The sequence below is a fragment of the Hevea brasiliensis genome, chromosome 2 (genome assembly GCF_030052815.1).
Source record: "Hevea brasiliensis isolate MT/VB/25A 57/8 chromosome 2, ASM3005281v1, whole genome shotgun sequence".
Taxonomy (NCBI): Eukaryota; Viridiplantae; Streptophyta; class Magnoliopsida; order Malpighiales; family Euphorbiaceae; genus Hevea; species Hevea brasiliensis.
The window spans coordinates 121,483,378-121,510,017 of NC_079494.1; the positions used below are offsets into that span (position 1 = coordinate 121,483,378).

At 34.8% G+C, this 26,640-nt stretch overlaps 4 protein-coding genes across 5 annotated transcripts; all 4 read right to left on the reverse strand.

The window, feature by feature from the left end:
- Window positions 1–443: 443 nt before the first annotated feature.
- Window positions 444–8,117, reverse strand: LOC110645082 (ubiquitin-conjugating enzyme E2 8). Its single transcript, XM_021798105.2, has 4 exons — window positions 7,881–8,117; window positions 5,253–5,380; window positions 1,397–1,501; window positions 444–767 (listed from the first exon to the last, which is right to left on the reverse strand). Exons 1-4 carry the CDS (start codon window positions 7,948–7,950, stop codon window positions 624–626), a joined length of 447 nt encoding a protein of 148 aa, XP_021653797.1. The 5' UTR covers window positions 7,951–8,117; the 3' UTR covers window positions 444–623.
- Window positions 8,118–9,993: 1,876 nt separating this feature from the next.
- Window positions 9,994–11,798, reverse strand: LOC110645074 (uncharacterized). Its single transcript, XM_021798095.2, has 3 exons — window positions 11,496–11,798; window positions 10,513–11,371; window positions 9,994–10,285 (listed from the first exon to the last, which is right to left on the reverse strand). Exons 2-3 carry the CDS (start codon window positions 11,247–11,249, stop codon window positions 10,270–10,272), a joined length of 753 nt encoding a protein of 250 aa, XP_021653787.2. The 5' UTR covers window positions 11,250–11,371; window positions 11,496–11,798; the 3' UTR covers window positions 9,994–10,269.
- Window positions 11,799–13,295: 1,497 nt separating this feature from the next.
- LOC110645077 (putative glucose-6-phosphate 1-epimerase) lies at window positions 13,296–18,057 on the reverse strand. The gene is made up of 8 exons (XM_021798100.2): window positions 16,762–18,057; window positions 16,482–16,556; window positions 15,921–15,977; window positions 15,674–15,837; window positions 15,243–15,377; window positions 14,447–14,549; window positions 13,953–14,052; window positions 13,296–13,703 (listed from the first exon to the last, which is right to left on the reverse strand). Exons 1-8 carry the CDS (start codon window positions 16,870–16,872, stop codon window positions 13,495–13,497), a joined length of 954 nt encoding a protein of 317 aa, XP_021653792.1. The 5' UTR covers window positions 16,873–18,057; the 3' UTR covers window positions 13,296–13,494.
- A 1,599-nt stretch (window positions 18,058–19,656) lies between these two features.
- LOC110645076 (common plant regulatory factor 1) lies at window positions 19,657–25,226 on the reverse strand. Of its 2 annotated transcripts, XM_021798098.2 has the most exons (13): window positions 24,954–25,225; window positions 23,368–23,513; window positions 23,078–23,122; window positions 22,844–22,939; window positions 22,662–22,742; window positions 22,432–22,473; window positions 22,087–22,250; window positions 21,908–21,956; window positions 21,762–21,798; window positions 20,863–21,110; window positions 20,613–20,690; window positions 20,394–20,519; window positions 19,657–20,291 (listed from the first exon to the last, which is right to left on the reverse strand). In XM_021798098.2, the coding sequence occupies exons 2-13, from the start codon at window positions 23,428–23,430 to the stop codon at window positions 20,052–20,054; spliced, it is 1,269 nt and encodes a 422-aa protein (XP_021653790.2). In that variant the 5' UTR covers window positions 23,431–23,513; window positions 24,954–25,225; the 3' UTR covers window positions 19,657–20,051. The 2 variants fall into 2 exon arrangements, with proteins under 2 accessions (XP_021653790.2, XP_021653791.2); XM_021798099.2 differs by lacking the exon at window positions 23,078–23,122 and having other exon boundaries at window positions 24,954–25,226.
- Between the last annotated feature and the right edge of the window lie 1,414 nt (window positions 25,227–26,640).

Here is a 26,640-nt window from a genome sequence, read left to right on the forward strand (position 1 = left end):
TGATATAGTGAAGGCTTATTATAGAATTACCATAAGAAGACTTGTTACAAGCCCAGGCCATAATTGCTGTCATCCATGCCAAGTTAGCCTACTGTAGGTGCAAAAGCAACAGTAAGCCACATCGACTTGGCCAAACTAACAACTCCACTAGTTCGCTTAACAGTGGGTGCCAAAACCCAATAAAATGTGCTCTATAACTGTAATTTTTTATTTAAGCATCTCCAAAACAGTAAGCTGAATCGTCAGTAAATGACTAAATCCAATGACAAGCCCACAAAACCATGCATCGATTGATTTATAAGGAATTGAAATGAGCGAATGATCCACAGGACAACTAGGAGGGCAAAATATTTGCCACAACCACCAATCTAGGAAAATTTGCCTACAAAGCACTATGCTGGCATGAGACCATATATGCACTTATTTAAATCTTCATGGGTATATTGAACAACTACAAATCTTTCCTATTCAAGATTTATCTTCCGTACCAATAAACTACAATATCTTGTTTTCATGGGGTGAACTGTATAAATCTGTTCTTCACTTGTTCAAGAGTGAAGGCACAGATCACGTCATTTATACATGATAATGATTGATATCCTAAATCTCCCAACCGCAGATCACTAGCCCATGGCATACTTCTGAGTCCAGCTCCTAGCAGTCGCCTCATACTTGGCCCTGTCTGCCTTGTACATATGAGCAATTTCTGGCACCAAGGGGTCATCTGGGTTCGGATCCGTCAACAGGGAACATATTGAGAGCAACACCTGAAAAACAAGACAACAACCCTTCCCACCTACTTAAAAAACAGAAATGGAAAAACAAAGGGGGATGAAAATTTACCAGAAATTCAAGTTATGAATATAGTACTCATTACTCAACAAATCATAAAGTGCTGACCTAACAGAAACTCCATGGAAATCCAAAAGAGAGGCATGAGGAAAATTATTGTAGTTCATACATTTTGAGATGCGACTTTTCACCTTGTATAACTAATATATGTTTTTAGGCAAACAAAACAGGACTATATTAAGATGCTACATTGGAAAAAATTGATCAGATGCACAGCCATCATCTGGAATTCTGGGATGAAACTAAGTGGATGGCTATATGCAGGATAAAAGACCATCCCTTATGCAACATTTTCCCATTAGAACAACCTTTAAACACATGGTAGAATCATGCATCGAGGACAATAAATTCTTACATACTGCTACATTAACCATGAAGATGTGTGCGCAATGAATAGGTGAGATCCCTTATTCAAAAGTCCATTAAAGTTAGGCAACATGTCGATGATGCTAACCATAGTTTCCCATGGCCATGCTTTTCTTGTTCGACAGAAATTCAAAGCCCATTGGAATTAGGTGGTAGGAAGTTGTTAAGAGGTCAGAACCTTAGATATTGTCAGGGCAGGGCTCCACTGCTCCTTTAGAATGTCGAGGCAAATGCTGCCATTACTGTTGATATTTGGATGAAAAACCTTTGTCCTGAATGCAACCTGGAAGAAACAGAGAGATCAGAAAAAGTCTGTTAAGGTATGACAAATCTATACATAACATACATTGGAATTTCATATGCAGTGACCAGTGAGTTTTGGCAGTCACAAACTTAACAACGCCAGTTCAGCATATAGATTTTCCTCTCATGAAACTATATGAGATGAAATTTGCAACAATTTTCAGTTTATGTGCCAATTAACTTCACCAGTTTAGAACTTCTTATACAAAAGAACTGTTTTTTTTTAGAGTGTTTTGTTAAGCATATAACTCCGCCTAAGTAGTTTGTACTTAGCCGGTCCCAAGCCCGGATAAAGGAGGAGGGTGGTAGGTGACAACCAGCGTAAAAATTTCGTCACAACTCATGATATGGATTCAAATGATATAAACGTTGGGGTGTCCTCTACTTACAACGCGCTACATCGAAGCTCGGGTGTAGTGAGAAATATGCAATGGTGTAGGGCGTTCACTGAAAGCAATGCGCCATGCCGGCACCTGGGTGTAGTGTTAAATGAGCAAAGGGTTCACACATCATGAACGGGTGTGGATAAAGAAGTTAGTCCATAGGACAGATAGTAGAACAAATAGTGGAACAGAACACAAAATAGGCATAGAGAACAATAGAAAATATCATAGAAGGAGAAAGGAACAGGATAGGAGGATAATCAGGTTAGTATTTCGAATGTTGGATCACTTACAGGAAAATTAATGTAGCTTGTGGATATCTTGGAAAGGAGAAGAGTGAATATCGCTTGCATTTAGGAGACTAAATGGGTAGGAGAGAAAAGCAAGGAAGTTGGTGATTTACCAGAAAAAAGAGAAATAAGAACGAAGTGGACATAATCATAGACAGAACATTGACAAATGCTGTAATAACTGTGAACAAAGTAGGAGATAGAATTATACTAGTAAAGTTAGTACTAGAAAGAAAGAGAAACAATGAATGTAGTTAGTGCTTATGCTCCACAAATAAAACTAGATAGTGAGAGTAAACAAAAATTTTGGGAAGATATGGATGATCTAATGCAAAGCATACCGAATGAAGAGAATGTTTTCATCGATGGAGATTTGAATGAACATGTAAGAAGTGATAGGCTAGGTTATGAGAATGTCCATGGAGATTTTGGTTTTGACAGCCAAAATAAGAAGGGAAAAAGTATCATGGATTTTGCTATGGCATACGATCTAATACTAGCAAATACATACTTTATAAAAAGAGTCACATTTAGTGACTTTTAAAAGTGGGTAACATAGAAGTCAAATCGATTTACTCTTAACCAGGAAGACAAATAAAGCTCTATGCAAAGATCGCAAGGTCATTCCAGGAGAGGCTTTAACAAGTTAACATTGGTTAGTGGTCTTGGATGTCAAGCTTAGGAATAATTCAAGTAAGATTAGAAGAAATAGTGTAGCTCGAACAAAGTGGTGGGAGTTCAAAGGAGTAAAACAAGTGAAGTTCAAAAATGAGCTTCTTGAGTCCGAAGCATGAAAGCTGAATGTGGAGGCCAATGATATGTGGATACAAATGGTATCAAAGATTAGAAAAGCAGCTAGAAAAGTACTGAGAGAGTCTAGAGGACATGTACCACCCTCAAAAGAGAGATGGTAGTGAAATAAGAAAGTACAAAAGGCAGTAAAGAAAAATAGGGAATGATATAAGAAATTACCTAAGTGTGATAATAATGAAATATATGAACAGTACAAGATAGCAAAAAAGAGGCATTAAAGTCAAGCAAGAGCGCAGGCCTTTGAAAAATTATATGAAAAACTTGGAATTAAAGAATGGGAGAAAGATATTTATAGATTAGCAAGGAGGAGAGAAAAGAAATGTCAATATCTCAATCAAGTTAAGTGCATTAAGGATAAAGAATGAAAAGTGTTGGTAAAAGATGAGGACATTAAAGAAAAATGGAGAAATTATTTTGATAATCTCTTTAACAATAGTCAAAGTGGTAATAGTGTGAATATAGACTATAGAGCAGTAGAAAAGAATGTGAATTATACTAGAAGGATTAAATCTTTAGAAGTAAAAGAAGCACTTAAGAGAATGAAAGTGGTTAAAGCCTGTGGACCCGATGGAATACCAATTGAAGTATGGAAGAGTTTGAGAGATATGGGAGTGACATAGTTAACTAAATTATTTAATAAGATTCTAAACTTAAAGAAAATGCCTGATGAATAGAGGAGGAGTATTTTAGTACTTATTTTTAAAAATAAGGGAGACATACAAAATTGTTCAAACTATAGAGAAATTAAACTCATGAGCTATACTATGAAGTTGTAAGAGAGTTGTGGAACATCGACTACGTCATAACACTTCTATCTCTCCCAATCAATTTGGCTTCATACCCGGTCGTTCAACTATGGAAGTGATCTTTCTCATTAGAAGCTTGATGGAGAAATATAGAGATGTGAAGAAAGATCTACACATGATTTTTATCGATTTGAAGAAGGCTTATGATAGTATTCCAAAAGATGTCTTATGGAGAGTGTTAGAACAAAAGAGGGTATCTATTAGGTACATACAAGTGTTGAAAGATATGTATGAAGGAGCAACTACTATTATCCACACAGTGGAAGGGGACACAAGAGATTTTCCTATCTCAATTAGATTACACCAAAGTTCAGCTGTAAGCCCTTACCTTCTTACATTAGTTTTAAATGAATTGACAAAACATATACAAGAGAGTATCTCTTGGTACATGATGTTTGCAGATGATATAGTTCTAATAGATGAGACTCGAGAAGGAGTCAATAGAAAGCTAGACCTTTAGAGAAGTAATCTAGAGTCAAAGGGTTTTAAGTTAAGTAGAACGAAGACAGAATACATACATTACAAGTTTAGTGAAGGTCGAACTGGTGATAGGGAAGGAGTTAATTTGGATGGAGTGGTACTGCCCCAAAGTAATCACTTTAAATATCTCGGCTCAATCCTTCAAGTAAATGGGGGATGTGAGGAGGATGTTAGTCATAGGATTAAAACTAGATGGTTGAAGTGGAGAAATGCCATGAAAGTTTTATGTGATTGCAAGATTCCCAATAAGTTGAAAGGAAAATTTTACCGTACAGCCATACGACTGGCTATGTTATATGGTAGTAAGTGTTGGGCACTGAAGGAGTCGTATGTGTCTAAGATAATAGTTGCGGATATGAGAATGTTAAGGTGGATGAGTGATCATACTAGACTAGATAAAGTCCGTAATGAGAGTATTAGAGAAAAGGTAGGAGTGGTGCCAATTGAGGATAAGTTGAGAGAAGGGAGATTGAGGTGGTCTGATCCTGTGAAGCGTAGACAGATGGAGACCCCAGTTAGACAAGTAGAGCACATTAGGTTAGGGGATAGAAAGAAAGGAAGGGATAGACCTAAACTGACTTGGAGAAGAGTAGTATAACATGACCTAGAAGCATTACACATTTCTGAGGATTTAACCCAAAATTGTTTAAAATGGAGAAAGAAAATCCATATAGCCGACCCCAAATTCTTGGGATAAAGGCTTAGTTGAGGTGAGTTGAGTTTTGTTAAGCATGTGGGTTGGGGTTTCTTATACTCTGTTAAACTTCAACAGTTTATTATCGTTGTCAATAATCTTTACAGAACCCAAAAACTTTACACAAGTTTTTTCACAGAAAATTACAGGTAATAAAATTTGAATATTCAAAAACATTTCAAAGAATAAATTAAGTCATCTATGAAGCAAGCACATGTCCACAGCAAGAAGGAAAAAGAAATAAAATAAAGACTTGATATCATACCTTTGGTGGCTTAAATGGATAGTCAGGAGGAAAATGAATAGTAACTAAGAATACACCCCCAGCATACGGACTTTCAGGAGGACCCATTATGGTTGCTTGCCAGTGAAACATGTCTTCAGCTACAGGGCCTGCCAAAATAAAAGACAAACAATTTCTTAAGGAAAAAAATATCATCCTTAATATAAACCAAAATACAACTCCCTGTATACTACATTAAAGCCATACTTTCCATTCTAGAAGAAATATGAAGATGACTTATTGAAGCAAATTTAATACTAGCTACCATTGAAATGACTGTCAAAATGTATGCAAGTTCTATCCCTTTATAACCAGTAAGGAAACCACTTTGAGACTATTTATTCACTCTACACAGCATTAAATTAGCATAAAATGACAACAGCCTCTATATTGGCAAGAAAACAACCTGGAAACGAGACAAATTATCAATATCACTAAAAGTTCTAGCACTAATAACCTGAATGTTTCTATAGCCCATGGGATGCTCAATGAGAGACATTGAATGCACTCTCTTCAAAGGTGAAAGCTTCTAAATGATCAGCAGCCACAAAAATATAGGAAAAGAGGAGCATCCTAATTGTTACAAAAGTATTCATTAAGTTCCTACAAAAATAAACTGTAAGGAAATGAGTATGACTGATAAGGGGAGCTCAGAAAATAACACTAACAATGATGGACAAAATAAAGGAAAGAAATAAAAGGACTACAGAACTACAATAAATAGAAAATAATGAGAACAACTCAAGACCAAAGTAATTTACAGCTTTCGAAAGAAGAAAATATATACAATTTTCCAAAAAGTTTATTATCAAGCGCTACATAAACCAGGCCGCATTGGTAAGGTTAATTTCATATAAATGGATTGAAAGTATTAAATTCTATTACACTTCAGATGCTACCATATCAAGGGACCAAAAACACAATTTTATCATCCCACTCTTACCAAAGAGTGAATCATTCAAATCATGGGAGAAAAATAATATCCAACAGAATATGCATGCCCATTAATCTGGTAAGGCCACTTGTACAAGGCAAGGTTTACCTTGCCATTAGTGTATTGCATGAAATTACAAATGGATATAGCTGAAAGGCGAAGCTTCAATAACCAATTAACCATGCTAAACATACATATGCATGGCAATTTTTGGTAGAACATGCTTTTTTTGTACAAAAATGATCAGCAAAAAGACTTTTTAGTCTCGTTACAATTACTCTTAGAATCAAATAAGTCCTTATCAATTTAATTGATCCATTTAAGCATCTAACAATTATTCTTACAGTCAAATAAGCTCTTGTCAATTTAGTTGATCCATTTTAAACCTTTGCCAATTATTATTAGAGTCAAATAAACTCTTGTCAATTTAGTTGATTCATTTAAACCCATGACAATTACTCTTAAAGTTAAAACATTGAAAAATTTGGTCAAAAAAGCCTAATCTCTATAGACGGGCGTTTAATTGACATCCATTTTTGTTATATAACCTAAGAGCTAAACTTTGCACTGCTCTCTCTCTCTCTCTCTCTCTCTCTCTGTGTGCAACTATTATTGCCATTCAGCATGTCCAATGTTGAATTCAATACTTTTTGGCAATGCCCCATGCTGGATACAGAAGAGGAGCTTTAGGCTTGCATGATCCGATGGCACTAGACATGCTGGACTCGCGTTTAATTGAGCACACACAATGTCAATTAGCGACTTATAAAAGTGAATTTTCAATTCATAGGGATTTTAATGCATTAATTAAATTGGCAAGGGCTTATTTGACACTAAAAGTAATTTTCAGGGACTCAAAAGGGATAAACTAAATTTATAAGGGCTTATTTGATTGTAAGAGTAATTTTCGAGAGCTTAAAAGGATTAATTAAATTGACAAGAACTTATTTGAGTCTAAGAGTAATTGTCAGGGGGTTTAAATAAACTTTTGCCAAAATATCCGTTCATAAACTTTTTTGAGCCATCATATTACACTGTTAGACAAGTTCAAACACATAACAGTAGCAGGCAACGCTACATAAGATGTACAACATGCAAGGGGGATTTTTTTTTTTTTTTTTTTTGGAAGAGAGGCAAGCAACAAATAGAACGGGAAGTTACAAAAAAGATGCACTATCAAAGCATTGCGCATTCCATATTGATTAGAAAATAAGTTTTTGTGGGTGTATTTTTATCCACAAAGCTTGAATCACAGTTCAAGAAAGCAAACACTATTAAACTAACGAATCAGGCAAAGCGCAATCCACCAAATCAGAGGAAGAATATTAATATTATAAGCTTTAACCATGGCGACCCATAATGATTGCCAATCAAAGCTCGCTTGTCTATTGTCTATAACTCCACGTCCCATAATTGGCAGATCAGATCAAACTACTCGAAATATATATTGATTTCATTCGAACAATACTTCCACTTTTTACCATATCACAGACATGAAAGGTCCTAATAATAATATAATAGAAAACAACCTCGCAAACAGATGCTAGCATATCTCCAGAAATCCAAAGAAAACAAAAATCAAAGATCGAGACTGATGAGATTTATGACCACAAATAGGTGTACGAATATAAATGAATATACATTAAAATTACAGACAAAAAAGGAATCGGTCATACCAGCACTGCAAGAGGTAGGAGGATCCTTCTGGAGATCCTTGAGCTCCTTCAAGATCCGCTTCGAAGCCATGAGCAAACCTCGAGACTCGTCCCTGATTGAGAGAGAGAGAGAGAGAGAGAGAGAGAAATATACAGAGAACAAACTTGACGAAACGTCCAAAGAGGTAAGCAGAGAGAAAAAAGTTGGATGAGCGTTGAGTGCATCGATAGAAAAATGCAAACAGGCTTTCCCTCTTGGGTACACCCTTTGCGACCATTTTTCCAAATTACTGAGGGTACCAAGACACAATCGCGGTATGTTAAAGTAATAAATAAAGGTAAAAAAAAAATAATAAATAAGAGAAAATTTTTTTCTTTACTTTATCTAGTATAAATTTAATAAATAATTATTAAAGATTTTATATTTAATAATAAATTATTAAGTATATATTTTAATTAATTATTTATTTAATGTAATATTTTTAATATAAATAAAGGAATTCAATTTTGAGATTGAAAATAATATAATTTTATATAAAATGAATCTAATAATTGAACATATAAATTAATATATATATATATATTAATTAAAATAATGAATATTTATATTTTAGTATAAATATTTAATTTAGAAATTATTTTACTTATTGTTAAAAGAAAATTAAATTTATAGTCATTCCACACATCATGGTTTTACTGAAATATGCAAGTGAACGATTGTCATTGCTTTGGATGTGTGTGGTTGGACCACTTGACTTTTAAACAATCGGGTAATAATCGTGGCTTGACTTGACCCTTAAAATTGTATGTAATGGGTCCTCCAAAATTATTATCATCTTTTTGGGGCAGCTCTTTTTTTTTTTTTTTTTCCCTCTGCTTCTGGAAATTAAATTTTTCTACGAATCGAAAGAAGAATGAGAAAATCAGGCATCGAATACATAGTTGTTACCACCAGATGGTTTCCTAAAGCCATCTATTAATGCTCATTTTTTGAAAAAAAAAAAAAAAAGGAATTGGGCCCTCGAACAGTGACAGCCTTGACACTAGGGCTGGTCAAGAGTCGGTTTCAATTTTATTTTGAATCTAAATTGATAGTTTCAATTCAAATTTGATTTTGATGAAATTCAGTTGTTGAAATTTTATTTTCATTAATTTGATTTGAAATCAAATCAAATTAGATGATTTTCATTAGATTAAATATTAATTTTAATTTAAATATATCACAGACATATCTGCTTGACATTACCTTTTTATGCCCTTTCTATTTTCTCTAATTAATGATGGATCAGCAAAGAAAGAACGAATGTCAGCGTAATTGTTTTGGGAGGTTGAAGACTAGTTTTTAGACAAAAAAATCTGAAACCAACTGCTCGTATGTAGAATACTTACCGTCCCATGAAGAATGCTATAAAAAAACTGACATATAGTCCTTATCACAGTAAAATTTTCGCACATATCCTCAGGGAAAAACAACATTTTAAACCTTTTCCTTTTGTCATAGTTGTCTCCTCCATCCTTATTGATGGAAACATTATGCCATACTTGTAAAATTTCATCTCAATTTCCATATCATGGATTAGACATCCTGCCCAATTAGAGCCATTAAAAATCTGCCATGTATTATTATTATTATTATTGTTATTAACTGGTTTATAAACAGGGCCAAATTTTTACTTGTTTGAATAAGATAGGGTTAAACAGGTAGATGTGAGCATCTAATCACTGGTTATTAGCTGCAACGGCTGATTCTCATCATTTAGGAGGAGGGGAAAAGATGGCTGAAGGCAGGTATCGGTTAGGAAGAAATTTTCAGTCATCCACCCAAAGCAGTTATCACATCCTTCTCCAGCTATCCTAACTTGACGAGGCAGCTACTTATAGTAGTCCGTAAATGCCACACCTAAAACCCCAGAGCATAAACTATTAGATGTAAGATGTTACACCTTGCTTCTTTTCTATCTCTTTCGCCTTCAAATTATTAATTTTTATTTTTAATTCTATTTATGTTTGAGAATGGCAATCTAACAATACATGAGGAATCCAAGAGCCTCACCCCATTTTGCATTTGCAGCTCCACCGATGCAAGAAGATTCTTCATTCTTCACTAAAACGATTGAAAAAAGAAAAAGGAATATAGTATAAAATAAGCCCACATCAACTACCAAAATTAAACAAATAATTAAGTTCATGTTGTCTGTATCCCCAATACAATTATATCACAGTAGGAACCAAATTTTAGACATGGACCCACGTTTTTGCTGTCAATGCGATCTCCCGTCTCCCCCATCTTAAAGAAAAGAATATTGTATGTAAATATTACATTTCTTGTTTTCTTTTTTAATAAAAATGGGTACAATTGTATCATCAGTCTTCTTGCTACCATCAAACTCCATACACACACAGATAAATGTCAATTTAAGTTTATCCTGCAGCCAAACCAAAGCAAAAATCTACAATCAGAACAGTCAATTCACCAATCAAATAGTAACTTAACAAAAACAAAGCAGACCTGGTGACAAGGATTTGTCAAATGCACTTGAATATGGTTCATACCATAAACAATCTTGTGTTACTGGAGTGTAGTGTCATCAAAACAAAGGGATCGTTTTTATTATCTTCATTCTTAAAGAGTAAAACAAGGGACAATTCTTACCATTTGAGCGTGCGAATAGTGCATTCTGGCATATGACCACCGTCAATCTCCTTCATGGTTATACCATCACACAATACATCCACTGCTAACATCCCTACCTCGAATCCTTTCACCACGCCCAATCCCACACTGGTCTTCACCCGCAGGTTCACCACCAAATTCCTGTGTTTAAACCGAGTCTTAAGCCTCGATGCATTCCCATCGTCAATCAGTTGGTTCTTCACATGAGTCTCAATCTTAAGACTCGTAGTGTTCCTTTTACCCTGAGTGAACCCTGGCAGAGTCGTGGATCCCAACTCAGTCCCCTGATCTTTCCCCAGTATCATGTCCACCTGGAGAACACTGTATCGATACGTTAGCCTAGAGTTTGGGTTCCTCACCTCCACTCTTACCACCGTCGCGGAATTAAGATAGGTGCCGTCGGGTTTTGCACTGACTTTAAAAGTGGGGATCTTAAGTGACTGGACGTGGAGAACGGGGAGTTTAGGATCGAACCAGAGGTAAATAAAACCACCTAGGATTCCTAGGAAGAATAAGCTGGTTAAGAAGGTAATGCAGAGGATGCACCAGAATAGACGACAACTACAGAATTTGCGATTGCCCCTTGGCTGGAATGAAGGTGGCAGTACGCCTTTTCGAAGTGGTGGTCTGGAGACAGGTCTGCCCTGATTTCTCGGGTCTCTGTAACCGGGAGGTCTTTGGAGAACTGGTTTTGTTGGTCGCTGTAGGTCAGCCATTGATGATCTAGACTTGTGATATCAACTTAAAACCAGAAATTGAAGAACTTATAAGAATATTGTTATGGGTGTTTGAGAGCTCTAGGAAGAAGCGATGATTTTGATGGATTGATCTTGTTTTTCTGAAATTTCAATTATGAAAAAGAAAATGATAGTTGAGGAAGATTAAATAAAAATTGGAATGGGATTGAAAATGTGAGGGAATTTAAAGAAAGTTGGGAAGAAATCTAAAAGATAAGTTAAAACCTGGACAGAGAAATGCCAACGCTTACGGGGGACAGGTTGGGGTTTCAAAATCAGCACGCAGAGAGAGATCGACCTTCGGATCCGAGAAAAAAGAGATTTCCGCGAGATGATTAAAAAAACGAATTCAGGGAATCAAATCACAATGAGAAAGTCATTGTAGAAATGAAGATAGATAAAGAAGGACAGGCAGAGCGAGAGTTAGAGATTGGGGTATAGCCTCTTATGCAAGCTTCCTGCCTAGTAAGAAATAGTGATAGAAATTCAGTTGGCCAGATTCACGCGCGGCGTCCATTCGCTGACACGGCGGGAAGGCTTTTGACAGTTTGTAACCACTATATTTTTTGAAAACATGAAAGTAATTACATAGTATTTAACAAGTTGAAATATTTGATAAAAATATATTTTTATTAGGTAGAGAAATTTTTAGATTAAGCAAATAAATCATTATATAATTAGAAATAAATATATAATTTAATTTTTAATTAACCTTTCATGTGTATATAATTATAGCAAAATATAAATGATGTGTAGTGATATAATTGATTTAATTTACGGACAATGATATATATATATATATATATATATATATATATATATATATATATATAATTTATTTAAGAATTTTTTTAAATAATAGAAAACCTAAACTCTGGATTTCATTTTTCTTTGTGTTTATTTATAAATATTAATTTGTTTTGCATAAATCATTCATTTAGAATTTTTTTTATTAATTTAATTTTAATTGAAATTGAAATTTAAAATTAAGATAAATAATTCAGTAATGAGCTGAAAAGGGAAATATAAATATGGGCTCAAGGCCCAGATACAATATTTTATAGGAAGACCCTGTTCTTAACCATCTAGCTCCAGTGTCACAGGCCCATAGATCAACGGAAAGAACCGGTGCCGGTGGCAAGAGAAACTCTGGTATATAGTCCACCCGGAGGGGGAAGAGGGAAAACCCATGCTCCGGGAAGGATGGAAAGGCCATCTCCACCTGAGAGGAGCAGGGGAAGCCGACGGTTTCGGCATAAGAACGAGGCTTGGCCTCAAAGAGAAAAGACACTTTCCAGAGAACTTTCTAGCGAAAGCAGAGAGAAAAAAAGCCTTTTTTTTTTTTTTTATCTGTGGAAGTGGCAATCCTTTCGACCGGTGAAAGAGTTTGTTCGTTCCAGTTTTTGTATAGCTAATAGGACTGTGTCATGTTAATTAGATGAATTGTCTCTTCCATTTCGGGCCCCTAAGATGTGAGCATTAAGTATCACAGCGGCGGGTATCAGAAACCTATTCTTACATATACAGATAAGTCCATTTTCATCATACAACTCAAGTGTGTCAAAATTTTTTTGATGTGGTTGCTTATAAGTGCACGCAAACTAAAAGAGTTTTGGAATGTGCAAGGCGGCAAGTTGAAGGTTCAGCATAAAAACTTTAGCCGTGAAACTCCGGTGAATTTCAAGGACATGAATCTCGTATAAATTTTATTTGATTTCCACCTTCACCCTGACGAAACATGTCAAATCCAATGGTGCGATAGCCCAATAATCAGTTGGACACCTAGAACATCATGTCCCTTCTTGGTCCATAATCAGCAGAGATGGAATGCGTGCGCCGTGAAGGACTCGGACTAGATGGTCTACGCCCCATGGAAGTGTGCCTCTCTCTGCTTCTCTTCATAGTTCATACTATTGTTGTTGTCGTAACTTATATTTGTGATAGGGAAACTAGCTCCAAGTGCTTGTTAGTTTTGGAAAGTCTATCATTCTATGTTTAAGAAGGCAAATTACAAATAAAATAAAATTAAGGGAAGAAAAAGAAAGTCATATTTTAATTCAATACAACTATTCCATGTCCTCAAGGGAAACACCAAAGAGAAGAAAAAAAGAAAAATTAAAAAATTAAAAAAAAAAAAAAGAAAGAAAGAGAGAGGTTTTCAAGCATTATCAGAGCCATTACAACATCATATAGGGCCATTTACTCTTGAAAACTCATGTATTCTTCAAAGACCTCTTCTCTGAAGATCATAGTGTTCACTACAGAAACTCGAAGGTACAACTGAGAGCTCTAAACGCCCTGTCCATTCCTCGCCTGGCTTCAAGGTGATAGGTCTCTCAATTGCTGCTCCATCAACACATACCATGTGTTTATACTCCTCATCACCGAAATCCACCATAGCTTTTGATTTCTTCTCCCATGGATTCCATACCACTGTTTGCAGGGATAGACAAGGGTAAAAGAAAGAACAAAAGTGTTATAGCATAATGTAGAGTATGGGGGAGTGGGCGTATAAGCCTTTCTAATCATTATGTGCATGTGCGGGGCCTTTTCTAGTTAGCTTTTTGCACAATTATGTAGTTCAAGAGACAAAAAGTCCGACAATGGCTATGAACACATCAAGATTTAGTGTAAGCATGTTAAAACATGCACATGAACAAACACATGCAAATGGGAGCTTACCAACATCGGGCAGACCTTCCTTTCGTATCACAAATGTCCTTTTTCTTTCATGATCAAGTACTGCAATTACATTAGGAGAACTAAGATAAACTCGATCCACCTGCCAGAAAAGTCGGATAGTATGAATAATTAAATTTAGATGGTCTTTGCTCTACATTGGATACCAAAATCATGCAGGCGTTCAAAGTGGAACTGGCTCATGTTATTTGGAAATATGCAATAGACTGTCTTAAAAGCAATAATCGGTATTAAATTGAATATGAAGTTTCTAAATGAGAAACTCTTAAATAGGGTAGGTTCTAAGGGGAAAAAGAAGGTTGTGAGCAGCTTGAGCTGCCTCATCACTTTCATGCAAGTCACTCTGCAGTGAATAGGAAATATAAACAGATCAAATTAACTGTGGAACAGATTCAGTGCCCTGATTCTTGAGGCTCCCAGTTGTAAATGTTTTATTATGGTTACATGCTTGCAGTCAAATTAAAACCAGAATTTACCTCGGATTCAAAAGTTATGGCATCTCCTTGTTCTGTAAATCTCTCTCTTTGGCAAAGGTTGTCTAGATAGTCAAGTGTTTCCAGTCCTTCTATCCTCACTTCACTGAGGTTATAATTGATCCATGTAAGTTAAAAAATGTATATCTTTAACAGCAGGTACTCATAATTACAACAAGATGAACAAATTTTAAGCATAAGATGTTATAGGTTTATGGATGCCAACAAGTGCAACATACTTAAAAGACTAATAAATTTTGGTGGCAAATTCACTAATAAATTATGTAAAATTCACAAACTCGCCCGCACCAACGATTTAATGGCTTGAACTGGCCCTAAAAACCAAACTTGAACCAATGGTTTGGCGCGATAGATATAAGAAGGGGCCACATAGACCAAACCAAATCAAACCGCTCAAAGACCTAAACCAGAACTGTCATTGAACTGGACCAAAACCAGCCCTAAACAGTGTTGAACCAAAACCAACTGGAACCACCTAAAACTGGTCCAGTTCATCCACTTTCTCAACCCTGAACCACTGGTTCAGGCCTGGAATCAGCCTGGACTGAACCACAGAACCAGTGGCCAGATCTAACTAGAATCATTGGAAAAACTCCTTCCTGACATTTTATAAATTGGTTTCACAAGACAATTAAAAAAATTTTTCTTCCACTGTAGAGTTACCATCCATTGAGATGAACAAGTTTTTATTTTCAAGAAAATAATTTTATAATTTGTCTCATGCTTAACAGCCAAATTTGTCTGTTTTGGGGGCATCATTTCTTGAAATAAATCATACCTTATGTCAGAAACTGATAAGTATGTGTGATATGCAAATGAGAAACTAAATGGTTTGCCGTTGATATTCCGAACTCTTGATATTAATGCCAAATCTCCATTTGTCGCAAGTAACACCCTAACACGAAACTCAAAACTGAAACAAAGAAGAGGAAGATCGGTTAGGAGCACATATCACTTCAAATGTTTCTGCAGTGTCCTCAACCTATGATCTCTTCCGGCAAAACTAGTCCAGACAAATTATATGGGCAGCAATTTGCTACAAACTAATACAAAATTTTGAACCTTCAAGGCCAAAACACATGATTCAACAATATTAAGAAACTTAATTACATAATTCTGAAATACTTCTATTAATTTTCCATCAAAACCTTAGACATGCAGACATGCAAGAATAACTTTTGTTGGGCTTTAAAGCATTCAAACTCATACCTATGGGGCCAGCACTTCAGGTCTTCTTCAGATGGTTTAAGCAGTAGGTCAACAAAGGACTTCCCCTTGGAATCATTGGATTGCAAAGGAGGAGGATTGTCATCAACTGTCCAAATCTTGTTCCTAGCAAAACCATGCTGCTCTAGTGATCCGCAGTTTCCAAACTTCACATGCATAAACAATATGTATAAGCAAGATATATCCAAGAATGATGTTCGTGAATATAAACAAGATTGATCAAATGTACCTGAGGGAAACAAATAGGGATTCCTCCCCTCATTGCTTTTGGTGGCTTAAAGATTGCCTACAATCAATAAATTATCACAAAGTAAATCAGCCTTAGAACTCCAGCAAGTTAAATTTATCAATGATAACCACCTCCAGGATAGCCTCTTCAGAAACTAAGATTTAAACAACATTTCAGTGACTTCAGTGAACTTGCAGTGCATATAGCATTTCACATAAGCAAAGCATGCAATTCAAAATTAACAGATGTTTCTGTGGATGTCATATGACATATTTAAAGATGGAAATTGTAAGCCAAGGACCCAATTAAAGGCTTCTAGGCTACCCATTTCTCATTCATTTATCAGCTTGGAGACAGAGAAATTAAAATAAATGTTTGAAGTTAGGGACCAAATCTTTATTTTTCAAGAAGATTCGAGTTCTGATATAATTTGACTGGGACAGCTACATATGCTGAATATCACTTTCGCCAATAATGGTTCCAAAACCAAAATCAAGGAATTTACCTAGCTAAACATCACTGGGCAAGTGCAAATCTAAATAATTTTGTAGAAAAACACACCTTGCTACTGGTGAACAGAAGTTCTTCCCCTCGTTCATTCCTCCATGAAACCACTTGTCCTCCATGCAGGCTTACCTATCATCACAAAAACACAAATTATGAAAAAACATTCCCAAACCATCAAATATTATCAAGTTTTCCACAGATTAAAAAAGATATATCATCTCATCTATAGTGAAGATTTCCTATTTTGCATCAAAGAAATACTGATGAACGAATTCACTTAGTTTAAAAAAAAACAACAACTCAAGAAAAATAAAAAAAATGAAGAGAATCTAACCCGGGCAGAAGCCCCTTGTGGATTTCGAACCACGACCTGTTCAATACCATTCCAGTCCTTTGTAATCTCAATGGCTGCTCTGTGATCCCAGACAGCTGCAGAATGCCCCATTTTGAAGAAGAAAAACTGGAAATCTCTAATACTCTACTTTCCTTTTGCAATCTAAACAGGACCCAAACAGACTCCTAAGGGACTTCTATTCTCTAATTAAGCACCCCAGAGCACCAAGAAGCGCACAACACCCGTATCATAGCGAATTAGCAAGAAACATAAAAGCACCTGTGGAGAGAATTGAAAATCTCAACACATATCCTGTGAGTCTCGTGAGTTCAAAGCACAAGCGCTGAGCTATACCTTCAACCAGGAGAACTCTAATTGATCCTAATCACCCTTAGAGTACTATATTATGAAAGAGAAATGCTATTGAAGAAAAAACCTAAAGCTGAAACAAAGAGACGCAGAAAGTGAAAACATTTGGCAACTGCATAGGCCAACACCTACCAACAATTGATAAAGAAATCAACAGAAACTTGTCACATTTACATAAGAAGAAGACAATCAGAAGATAAGACCATAAATAAAATCATAACTTCTATGAAATATTCTTTCTTCTAAGTTAAACCTTTTTCTATCGATGAAAAGAAAAACAAAAGACAAAAAGAAAAAAGAAAAAAAAAATCTAATTCTCAGCTACAGGATCCACAATCACAAAATCCCACCTCCAAAAAAAAAAAAGATACTGTTCTCAAATATATCCAATCTATAATTACCGTTAACTACGATATGAATGAAATTATGACAAGGCCCACTTGGTAAAATCAAAACCCAGAAAGACAAATCAAATAAAGATGACAAATTTCACAGACAAAAATTTCCTTTAAAAGCCTTCCCAATTGAATCAAAGAGATTCTTAAGAAACAAGTACCAGAAAATTACTTAAAAGGAAATAATACATTGGTAGGTTAGAATGAAAGTGTAAAAGCAAAACGAACGTTCTTGACTGAAAACCAGTAGTAAAGATAGCATTTTGAATGGACAAAAATGCAAAAGAAAGCAAAGGGAAGGAGGAGGCAAGACTGTGGAAGCAGGAGAAGAAGTGAATATTAAAAGAGCAAGTTGCAGAGATCTAGGACGTGGATATACAAGAAGTACACGTACTCTGTACAAAGGGTCAAAAATTTAAAACTGGAATTTTGAGATTAAGACAATTCATTAAATTCTTTTAAATGTTTGGATGAAAGATAGAGAGAGAGAGTGGGATTATTCATATGGTCCATGAACTATCTAAGGAACAGCATGTGAATTTTCTTGACATGACTGACTGCTTAAAAAACGTGAAAATTTTTATGGTTTGAATAATGAATTTCGACTTTAATATTTTGTTTGGATCGAGGAAAAAAAAAATAAAGAAAACTTGTTTTTTTTTATTGTTTTTATTTGAACATCAGCTAAAAGAGAAAAAAAGAAAAGAAAAAATAATTTCTCTTTTTTTTTTATAATTAATCCATACTATCTCTTTTTAAATTGATAAAAAAATAAAAAAGAATAAAAAAATTGTAGTAATATATTAAAATGTCCTCCTATAACATAGTAAATATAAAAAAAATATAATAATTATTTTTTATTAAAAAAATTATATTCCTCTTTAATTCTAATAATTTATTTAAATAATAAAAAATAAATTAATTTTTTTATTTAATTTCTCTGGGTATTTTGGTGCAAAAAGTAACTGCAACTCTGGAACTAGAAGAAGAGAACCCAAGCCCTCTCTCTCCTGCTTTGCCTGTGAAGCGAACTGAAGGATAAAGCTTTAGATAAAAAATAAAAAATGAAGGATAAAGGATTGGCTTTCTGTGTGATGATTTTTTTCTCATGTTTATATTTCTCTTATTATATAATTTTTATTAATTTAATTTTATTTAAAATTTAAATTCAAATTTAATAACTCTCAATATTACTGAATAGATTAAAGATTGTCGATTTTTCTAACCAGCATAATATTATATTTATTAAAATTTATTATATATATTTATTATCAATTTTTTATCAATAATATAAAAAATTATATTTTTTTATGATATTACACCATTTTTAATATAATTCACATATTTCTATATAATATTAGTAATTTTTATATAAAATTAATAATAAATATATATATTTTATAAACCTTAATCTGTATAATATTCACTCATTAGAAAAATCAATTTCTATTGTAATAAAAATTTCCTTTTTATTTTGGCGTTTGTATATGAGGCAAAGTTATATAACTTTAAAATGAAAACTATTAAAATATATTTTAATTGATAATTGTAATTATAAATTTATTTGCGAACAACGTCATTAAATAGGTTTAAAATACTTAATCAATCATTTTTATCGAATTTTTTTTTTAATTCTTATCTTATTTAAAAATAAATCTGGCGAGGAAGGAGAGACAACTAGACAAAAGCACTGACGTAATCCACTAATCATAACATTGCCTGTAGATTAGTACGATTTCAATCATGTGCGTAGCTTGGACAATGCGGGGGCCACAGGCCAGGCTCTTTTTCTAGATACCAGTGCCCATTGATTTCCATGGTCCAACACATTCTACGTCATGGGCTTCATTTTTGCTTTGCCCTTCGCTGCTTTTCATGGAGCTACTTGTAAATTTATGTAATCCACGGAAATAAAAATGGATTTAACTCGCTATAAATTATAAAATGAAATTTACATAAACAGACCTATCACGGCTTATTCAGGTCCTAAATCAGATTGTGAAATTCGAAATTGATTCTCATCAATAATTTAAATTTTAAATTAAACGGCTTAAAAACTAAAATCAATCCTAAATTATCTTGAATCGAAATCAGCTAAACTGCCCAGAATCAATAAGCCTCAGGTCCAAACTACAATGGTAATCAGCAAGCATTCATATTCTCAAGTACTGTTCTTTCTCATACACGTATCATAAATGTATACGTTAGTGAAAATCGCACAAACAGTTGCATATTTAAAGTTTCGACATCTTTTCTAAAATCAAAGCTCTAATTCTTTTCAATTTACATTACCTTTTTCAGTGACCATTCCAGCACCCAGAGTTCTGATAAAATATATCACTCCTGCCATGAGAAAGCTAACTTACAAGTTGATTGAAAGTATAAGAGATGGATACCAATTGTTTTCAGCCATTCCATCCCTCTGCTAGTTGTTAGGAGTAATTTTGGGCTTGTAATATGCCAAAACTACTTGGTTGCCTCTAAATTTAAGATGAAAAGAGACTCTAGACAAACTAGTTTCTAAAATTAGCTAGCGGCCACTGCATCGGCCCTTGGACTTGCACCCAAGAGTTGATGCAGCTTGGCACCCGAGTTTGAGCTTCTCTCATACAGCTCCCCCTCTTCCCCAGGGTTTCTATCGACAGAGGCAGAATTATTAACTCCTGACAGCAGGTCCTCTGTACTAATAGCTGAGGCCCTCTGCTCGTTACTGCTGTTCAAAATAATCTCTTGTGTGTGTCCTAAATGTGAATTTTTTAGCTTCTCCTGTACATTGAACCACCTCAAATATTAATAAAAACTTGAAATTGTGTGGAAAAGTCAAGAATTTCAGAGGTGAAAGTTGACAGAAAGAATATAAGGGCACACCAGTAATGATGCATTTTCCAGCCTTAGTTTCTCTGATTTCTTGGTCAATTGATTTATTTCTGATTTAAGTGCCAAATTTTCAGAAGTCAAGGATTCCACTTTATGAGCAAGTTCTTCAGTCTCAGCCTAAATAAGAGGTTCACAAAGAATAGTTATGGACCATCAATTAATAGATGAGATAAAGAGGTTCAAACTAACAGCAGTTCCATATTTCTATACCTGTTTCCTCAATCTTGACCTTCTAGCAGATTCTCGATTTGATTGTTTCCTCCTTTCCCGTTTCAGCTCCCGCTCATTCTAAACGAATTACCAGAGATCACAATTAAGAAAATGCTTGAAACAATGCATGTACTATTTCTAGTTAGGGTACTTTTTAGAGCAGAAGTGAAATTAATATCTGGACAAGATACACAGGAGAAAACAGAAGAATAGTTTGAAAAGATTAGGCAGCGCCTTTAGTATACAATACCTGAAACCAGGCTTCAGAAGGCAGAACTTGACAAGGTTGTGGAATGTTAGTTACACTTGTCTTAGCAGAATTCACAGGAGGGTTCCTGAGCTCATATGCTGTGCTCATGCTAGGAGAAACTGCAGTTCCCTCAGATTTTCCTGATACACTAGCAGAAGCAACAGCAGCACCCAATACCTTATGAGATGATGCATTCACCTCCCCAGTAGGAACAGAACTGACCTGCAATTCAGTTCTCATCTCTCCACCTGTTGATATAAAGATCACATATATATTAGGGAATTATGCATAACTGGGAAATTTCGACATCTACCATAGTCAAGCAGCAATGAATATGTTTGTCAAGGAACAGATCATATAAGACAAACAACAAAGAAAATGCAATGAACATTTCCTGCAGATGGCAACTTACAGAGGTTAAAATCTTCTCCAATTAACCTGGTACAAGAGCAAACCTTGGGCCCAAATTTTTAGATCCACACACATAAAAGGCTCATCAACATTTTCGGTCCCTACAGCATCCTTATTTCCAAATTCAATAGCATAACTTCAGAGTTTTCTTTTTTTCTTTTTTAGGCCAACAGATGTATTACTTAATTTTTTACTTTATAGCTTTAGATATCCAGAATTTATAAAGCAAATTTCATGATTAGCCAATTGACTGCCAAGTTACTAGACTGAGAGCCTTGTAGCGTATCTCATAATTTATGACCATCCACTTACATATGGAGCACTGCATTTAGCCAAAATTTGGGCTAGTCTTTTGACATTTCACTAACCTACATAGTGGTCAAGTCTAATGTACACAGCATTTAAATCCCCATGCTATGGATAGCTGCAATTCCAGGTCAATCTTATTGTCAATCAAGATAAATACTTGGTGAAGAATGGATTCATACCGACATTTGGCATCCCCTCACAACTCCTTTTGCTTCCCTGGCATAAGAAGGACAAATATTATAATTAAGATACAACTCCTTGAACTCCAAATTGCACAAAAACCAAAGATGCTCACAAATGCTCATTTAGAGATCAAAGGTCTCACCTCAGCTGTATTTCCATCACTTCCATCACTAGAACCTTGAGTCTCCGCACTGTTCAAATGGTCAAGTGATTTGAAAGTTAGACTTGCCATAGAATATCAGCTACAGGAATCACTTACAAGTGAACACCACTATAATGACATATTTAAAGTATCCCAAAATCATAGTGCTAGCTCGAAACCTCTGAGATAGCCTGTGGTCCCCGCCCTCAGCACTCTCCGCATTAGTATTACCATTGCCTATTGACATTGCAAGCCCATCAAATCTTTTCAACTTCTTCATTAAACCCCTATCTGTATTTCCAGTAGATTTTTTAGGCGTTTCTACACTCACAGGTGTTGCGGCCTGCATTGTTGCAGTAGAGTTATGCCCAGCAAAGATTTACAAATTAGCAGCAAAGGCAGACAAATTTGTCTTTTCACATGCAATTCCTACTCATTTATTCCTTTGATATAAATTTTAACAAAAGATAGAATTGGAATAGGAAGAGCACTAAAGGAAATATCATAAACAAGGCTTCACTTACAGCAGGTGATGATGGAACACCAGAAACATTAGGATGCAATCCCTAGAGATAAACAAATAATTTATAAGCATGTTAGAAACTCTCAGTTAATATGTTCTCTATTGAAACCTTCAAAATATAGAAGCAACAACTCCTTAAAGGGTGCAAACTGCTGAGCAAAGTGAAGATCCAATAGCAATCAATAGGAACACAAACTCTAACGAAATGATTAGAAAAAGGTGAAGGCTTACAATTGGAACTGTTGGATGCGCATATACTCCTCCATGAGAGTACACTGCTGCATAAGGGGCTCCATAAGGTGGCATCATAGGCTAGAGGAATCAATACGTTTATCTCAGTTCTCAATTTACTTCATTAGTTCATAAATACACAAACAGCGTAAATATCTCTCTCCAAGAACAACAAGCAATACCTGTGGTGGGCCCCACATATATGGATGAGGTGCTTGACCAGACGCCACAGCTGAGTTATAATAGGGTGGAAGAGCAACTCGAGGGCCATAATACGCCTGAGGACATTAACAACAACCTCAAATAACTATAAACAATGTTATGAATACGATTTTGTATATGTAAACATTTTGATGATGGTATAGCCACTGTGAAAGAAAACTGGAAAAAAAAAATGCATGCATGAAGTAGACAACCTGCATGGCCGCCCAATCAGGATAGACATGAATATTGGTATGATCCTGTCAATGCAAAAGGATTGACCAATACTCAGACATGAATTCAGAAGTAGTTCACAGAAAAACAATTGAGTTCAAGTTTAAAAATTGAATTATTTTTGCACACTGCGAAAAAAGAAAAGAAAAAAAAAAAGAAAGAGAATTACTTCCAATTGCTCTCTTATTCTTTATTTCAGTTTCAATTGGAAAAGGGAGGGGGAAGCACAGTAATTCCAGTTTCCACAAACATATTTGTTTGTTACTCTTACCACTGGTGCAGGTGAAGATGATTTATCAGGTTTAGAGGACTTCCCCTCTTCCTTGTTTCCCATGGTCTAGCACTAGAAGGATATTCTTGATTAATGTGGAGAAGCAGCACAATTTTTACTTCCCTATGTTAAGAAAGCCTAATCACCTGCACCAAAGGCAGACATGTCAAAGTGATATTGAGAAGCGAGGTGACATAAGCAGTGAGCAAAAAGCCTGTACGAAAACCAAAAATCAGAGAGATTGATATCGAATCAATGCATATCCAATACAATCATTCAAACCAAACCACTGCTCCACCTCCTGTCTTGATTTTGACAGCATTCATTCTCGTTGAGAACACGTTTCAGATTTGCTAAATCACACTAGTAAGTAAGGCTAAAGAGCGGATAACATAATGCTCAAAAAATATGAAACAGCAATGCGGAGCAAAACACCGTGAATAGAGAATAAAGATTTCGCTCTCACATGGTAAAGATTTCCCAGTATAAATATAAGCTGAACACAACTAAAAAGAAGGATTTGCTTATTCAGCTTTTTGCGAAGAGATGAATATAAAACAGCTCTCAAGAAACTATATAATTAATCAATAAAGCCTTCTTGTTGAATAAAAATGACATATATTTGCATGGTAATTCATAACCAGCTCCATCCTCCCATCTACGATTATCAAGTGAACAACCAGATCAGCTCAAAAACTAAAAGATCCATTCGCCAAGTAAATATGTTAAAGTCAGCTCAAAAACTAATAAAACCATCTTATCATTGCTTAGATTAAACTAATTACACAGTAAATATGATAAAGGGCGTCTGATATTATTAAAATCTCGCAGGTCGCTCAGGTTTTCCCTTTAATTCATTAATATTCTTAACAACAAAAAACCAAGAAAGAAAGAATGGAGGATAATCAATGGCCCTGAAAATTTTTTGAAGGATGAGGGTATAAACGTGTTTTTAAAACTCAATTGTAGAGAAGAATGTGACGGACGCAAGTGAGTAAGGAATACCAAATCTTTCTCTGCTGGATAATCCAGAGGCTAAAGGACAAAAATACCCCTAAAGCCGGACGCCCTCTCTCTATAATCTTTTTCAATAAGCTTTTCAGTTGATTTCATCGTCTCAATGACTTGGCCAACTTCCTCTTTTGCGTTATCTAATTTGCTGATAAACCTCTCTTTGCAGATTTGAAGGAAAAAAGAGGAAAGAACTCAAAATCTAAAACTAGACGGAAAAATCCCTAGCCGATTCAAAGTTTCTACCATAAACCAACAAAAACTCAAAGAGATCCAGGTAAGCCTCTAATCTGATCATATGTTTTACTGAGAGAAAACGGAACGACGCTTTCAACTATATGAAATTTAATAAACAATTCAAAAAAAAAATTCAGAGACCTATATTCTCCCTTCCGTTCGTCCATATGAACTCTGAACAACTCAAAACAAGATAGTTAAGTGGAGTTTTAAGCATTTCATGTCAACACGTATCAAAACTTTCAGTTTCCTTGTCTTTCGTACATTTTCTCACCAACCAAATGGTGATTACACGACCAAAATCATTCAGAAACAAAATAACATAAAATTCAACATACCTTTAATTATCCAATCCCAAATCTGCTTCACTTCGCCCTCCGGGAAATAAGAAATTAAAAACTGTTAGGAACTTCGATGGTTGAACTATCTTCAACTATTAGCCAAAACTTAAATTACTTAACAAAAACCATAGGAGAAACTTCACAGCTTCTGCATTTTTCTCTCTCTGCAAAGAGAGGGACCAAAAAGTGAGTTCGGTATTTGGCAAACAGGGGAGAGAGAAAGAGGGAGAAGGGGTTGAAGAAGAAGAACGAGAATGGAGCGCCAAGGCAACGTCCACGTCACCAGACACGTGTCTTTTATAGAACAAGTGTATACGTATACCGTACATACAAAGCTGTTGTGGTTGTTGAGATGGCCCATCGATATTCGCGCTGGCCATTTATTTATTCCAACATCACCTCAACCGTACACGTGTTATCCAGTGACTCGATCTACGCGTCTTGAGTTAGGGTCCAGCGTATTCCACCCGTCAGGTGGCTTACGCGGTCTCTTTTCCTTGAAATATAAAACTCAAAACATTGTACCTTTTCTCTCTATAAAAATGGGGAAAAAAAAAAACCCGCAATGAATAGGTCGTTTCGCATCCACGATTAGCCACACGCCCACGGACTACAGTGACCCACACCCATTGAGTAGGGGTGTTCTGTCTTGACGTTGATATGGTTTTATTTACGAACCATAATCAAAATCAAATTTTGAGGTCTTTAATTTTTATGAATTAAACTGAGAACTATATTTACGATCAAACTTTGATTTGATTCAGTTCTAAACGGTTTTAGTATTGCTACAATTTTAATCTCTAATTCAATTTTAATTTTAGTTTCATTTTCAGTTCAAATTTTGATTTTTTACACAAATTTTTAGTATTTTTGAGTTCATTTTAAAAAATAAAAATAATATTAAAATTTTAAAATTAAAATATCAATAAAATAATAAAATTAACATTAGAATAATAATAATATTATTATTAAAAATATACTGAGTCATTGATGTGTAGGAGTATGCCAATATTTTTTATTTATTGAAAATTATTTTAAATATATTGGTTAAAAATATAAAAAATAAATTAGTATAAATTCAATATATTTTAATTAAAAAAATCAATTTTGTAAATAATTTTAAAATACATTTTTTTAATTTTTCAAATACAATCTGAATTAAACTTAAATTTGCGTAATAAATGTGAAACGCTTATTTCCAATCTCAAATCTACATTGAATTAGAAGTTTTCGGATCCCGGCTTGCGATTGGAATTATACCTTGTCAAGGTGGATAACGGCCAATCCGCCATGCCTAAACCAAAGACTTTTTTTAAGTATTTTCTCGCATAATATAATATAATACTCAACTCAATTTAATTAAATTTTTATTTTTATTATAAAAATTTATGATTAATTATATGAATTTACTTTATTCAATCTAAACGATTTTGGATTAAATTCTTAAAAATTTATAATGCTTCTATGTCAATTTAGGTCTACTTGTCTAACTGGAGCCTCCGTATGTCTAAGCTTTACATTACCAAACCACATCAATCTCCCTTCTTTCAACTTATCCTCAATTAATACTACTCATACTTTTTCTCTAATACTCTCATTAGGAATTTTATTTAGTTTAATATGGCCACTCATTCACATTAACATTCTTATATCTACAACTCTTATCTTAGACTCATACGACTCT

Coding starts and splice junctions, on each gene's coding strand:
- LOC110645082 (XM_021798105.2), bottom strand. CDS start 7,950: ATGGCTTCGAAGCGGATCTTGAAGGAGCTCAAGGATCTCCAGAAGGAT. Junction 1,502..5,252: donor ATCCATTTAAGCCACCAAAG/GTATGATATCAA, acceptor TGTTTCTTCCAG/GTTGCATTCAGGACAAAGGT. Junction 768..1,396: donor CTGCCCTGACAATATCTAAG/GTTCTGACCTCT, acceptor CTTGTTTTTCAG/GTGTTGCTCTCAATATGTTC.
- LOC110645074 (XM_021798095.2), bottom strand. CDS start 11,249: ATGGCTGACCTACAGCGACCAACAAAACCAGTTCTCCAAAGACCTCCC.
- LOC110645077 (XM_021798100.2), bottom strand. CDS start 16,872: ATGGGGCATTCTGCAGCTGTCTGGGATCACAGAGCAGCCATTGAGATT. Junction 15,378..15,673: donor CTGAAGTGCTGGCCCCATAG/GTATGAGTTTGA, acceptor TCTTTGTTTCAG/TTTTGAGTTTCGTGTTAGGG. Junction 14,550..15,242: donor TTATCAGTTTCTGACATAAG/GTATGATTTATT, acceptor TTATAACCTCAG/TGAAGTGAGGATAGAAGGAC.
- LOC110645076 (XM_021798098.2), bottom strand. CDS start 23,430: ATGGGAAACAAGGAAGAGGGGAAGTCCTCTAAACCTGATAAATCATCT. Junction 22,474..22,661: donor CGCATCCAACAGTTCCAATT/GTAAGCCTTCAC, acceptor GTTTATCTCTAG/GGATTGCATCCTAATGTTTC. Junction 20,520..20,612: donor GGTCAAGATTGAGGAAACAG/GTATAGAAATAT, acceptor CCTCTTATTTAG/GCTGAGACTGAAGAACTTGC.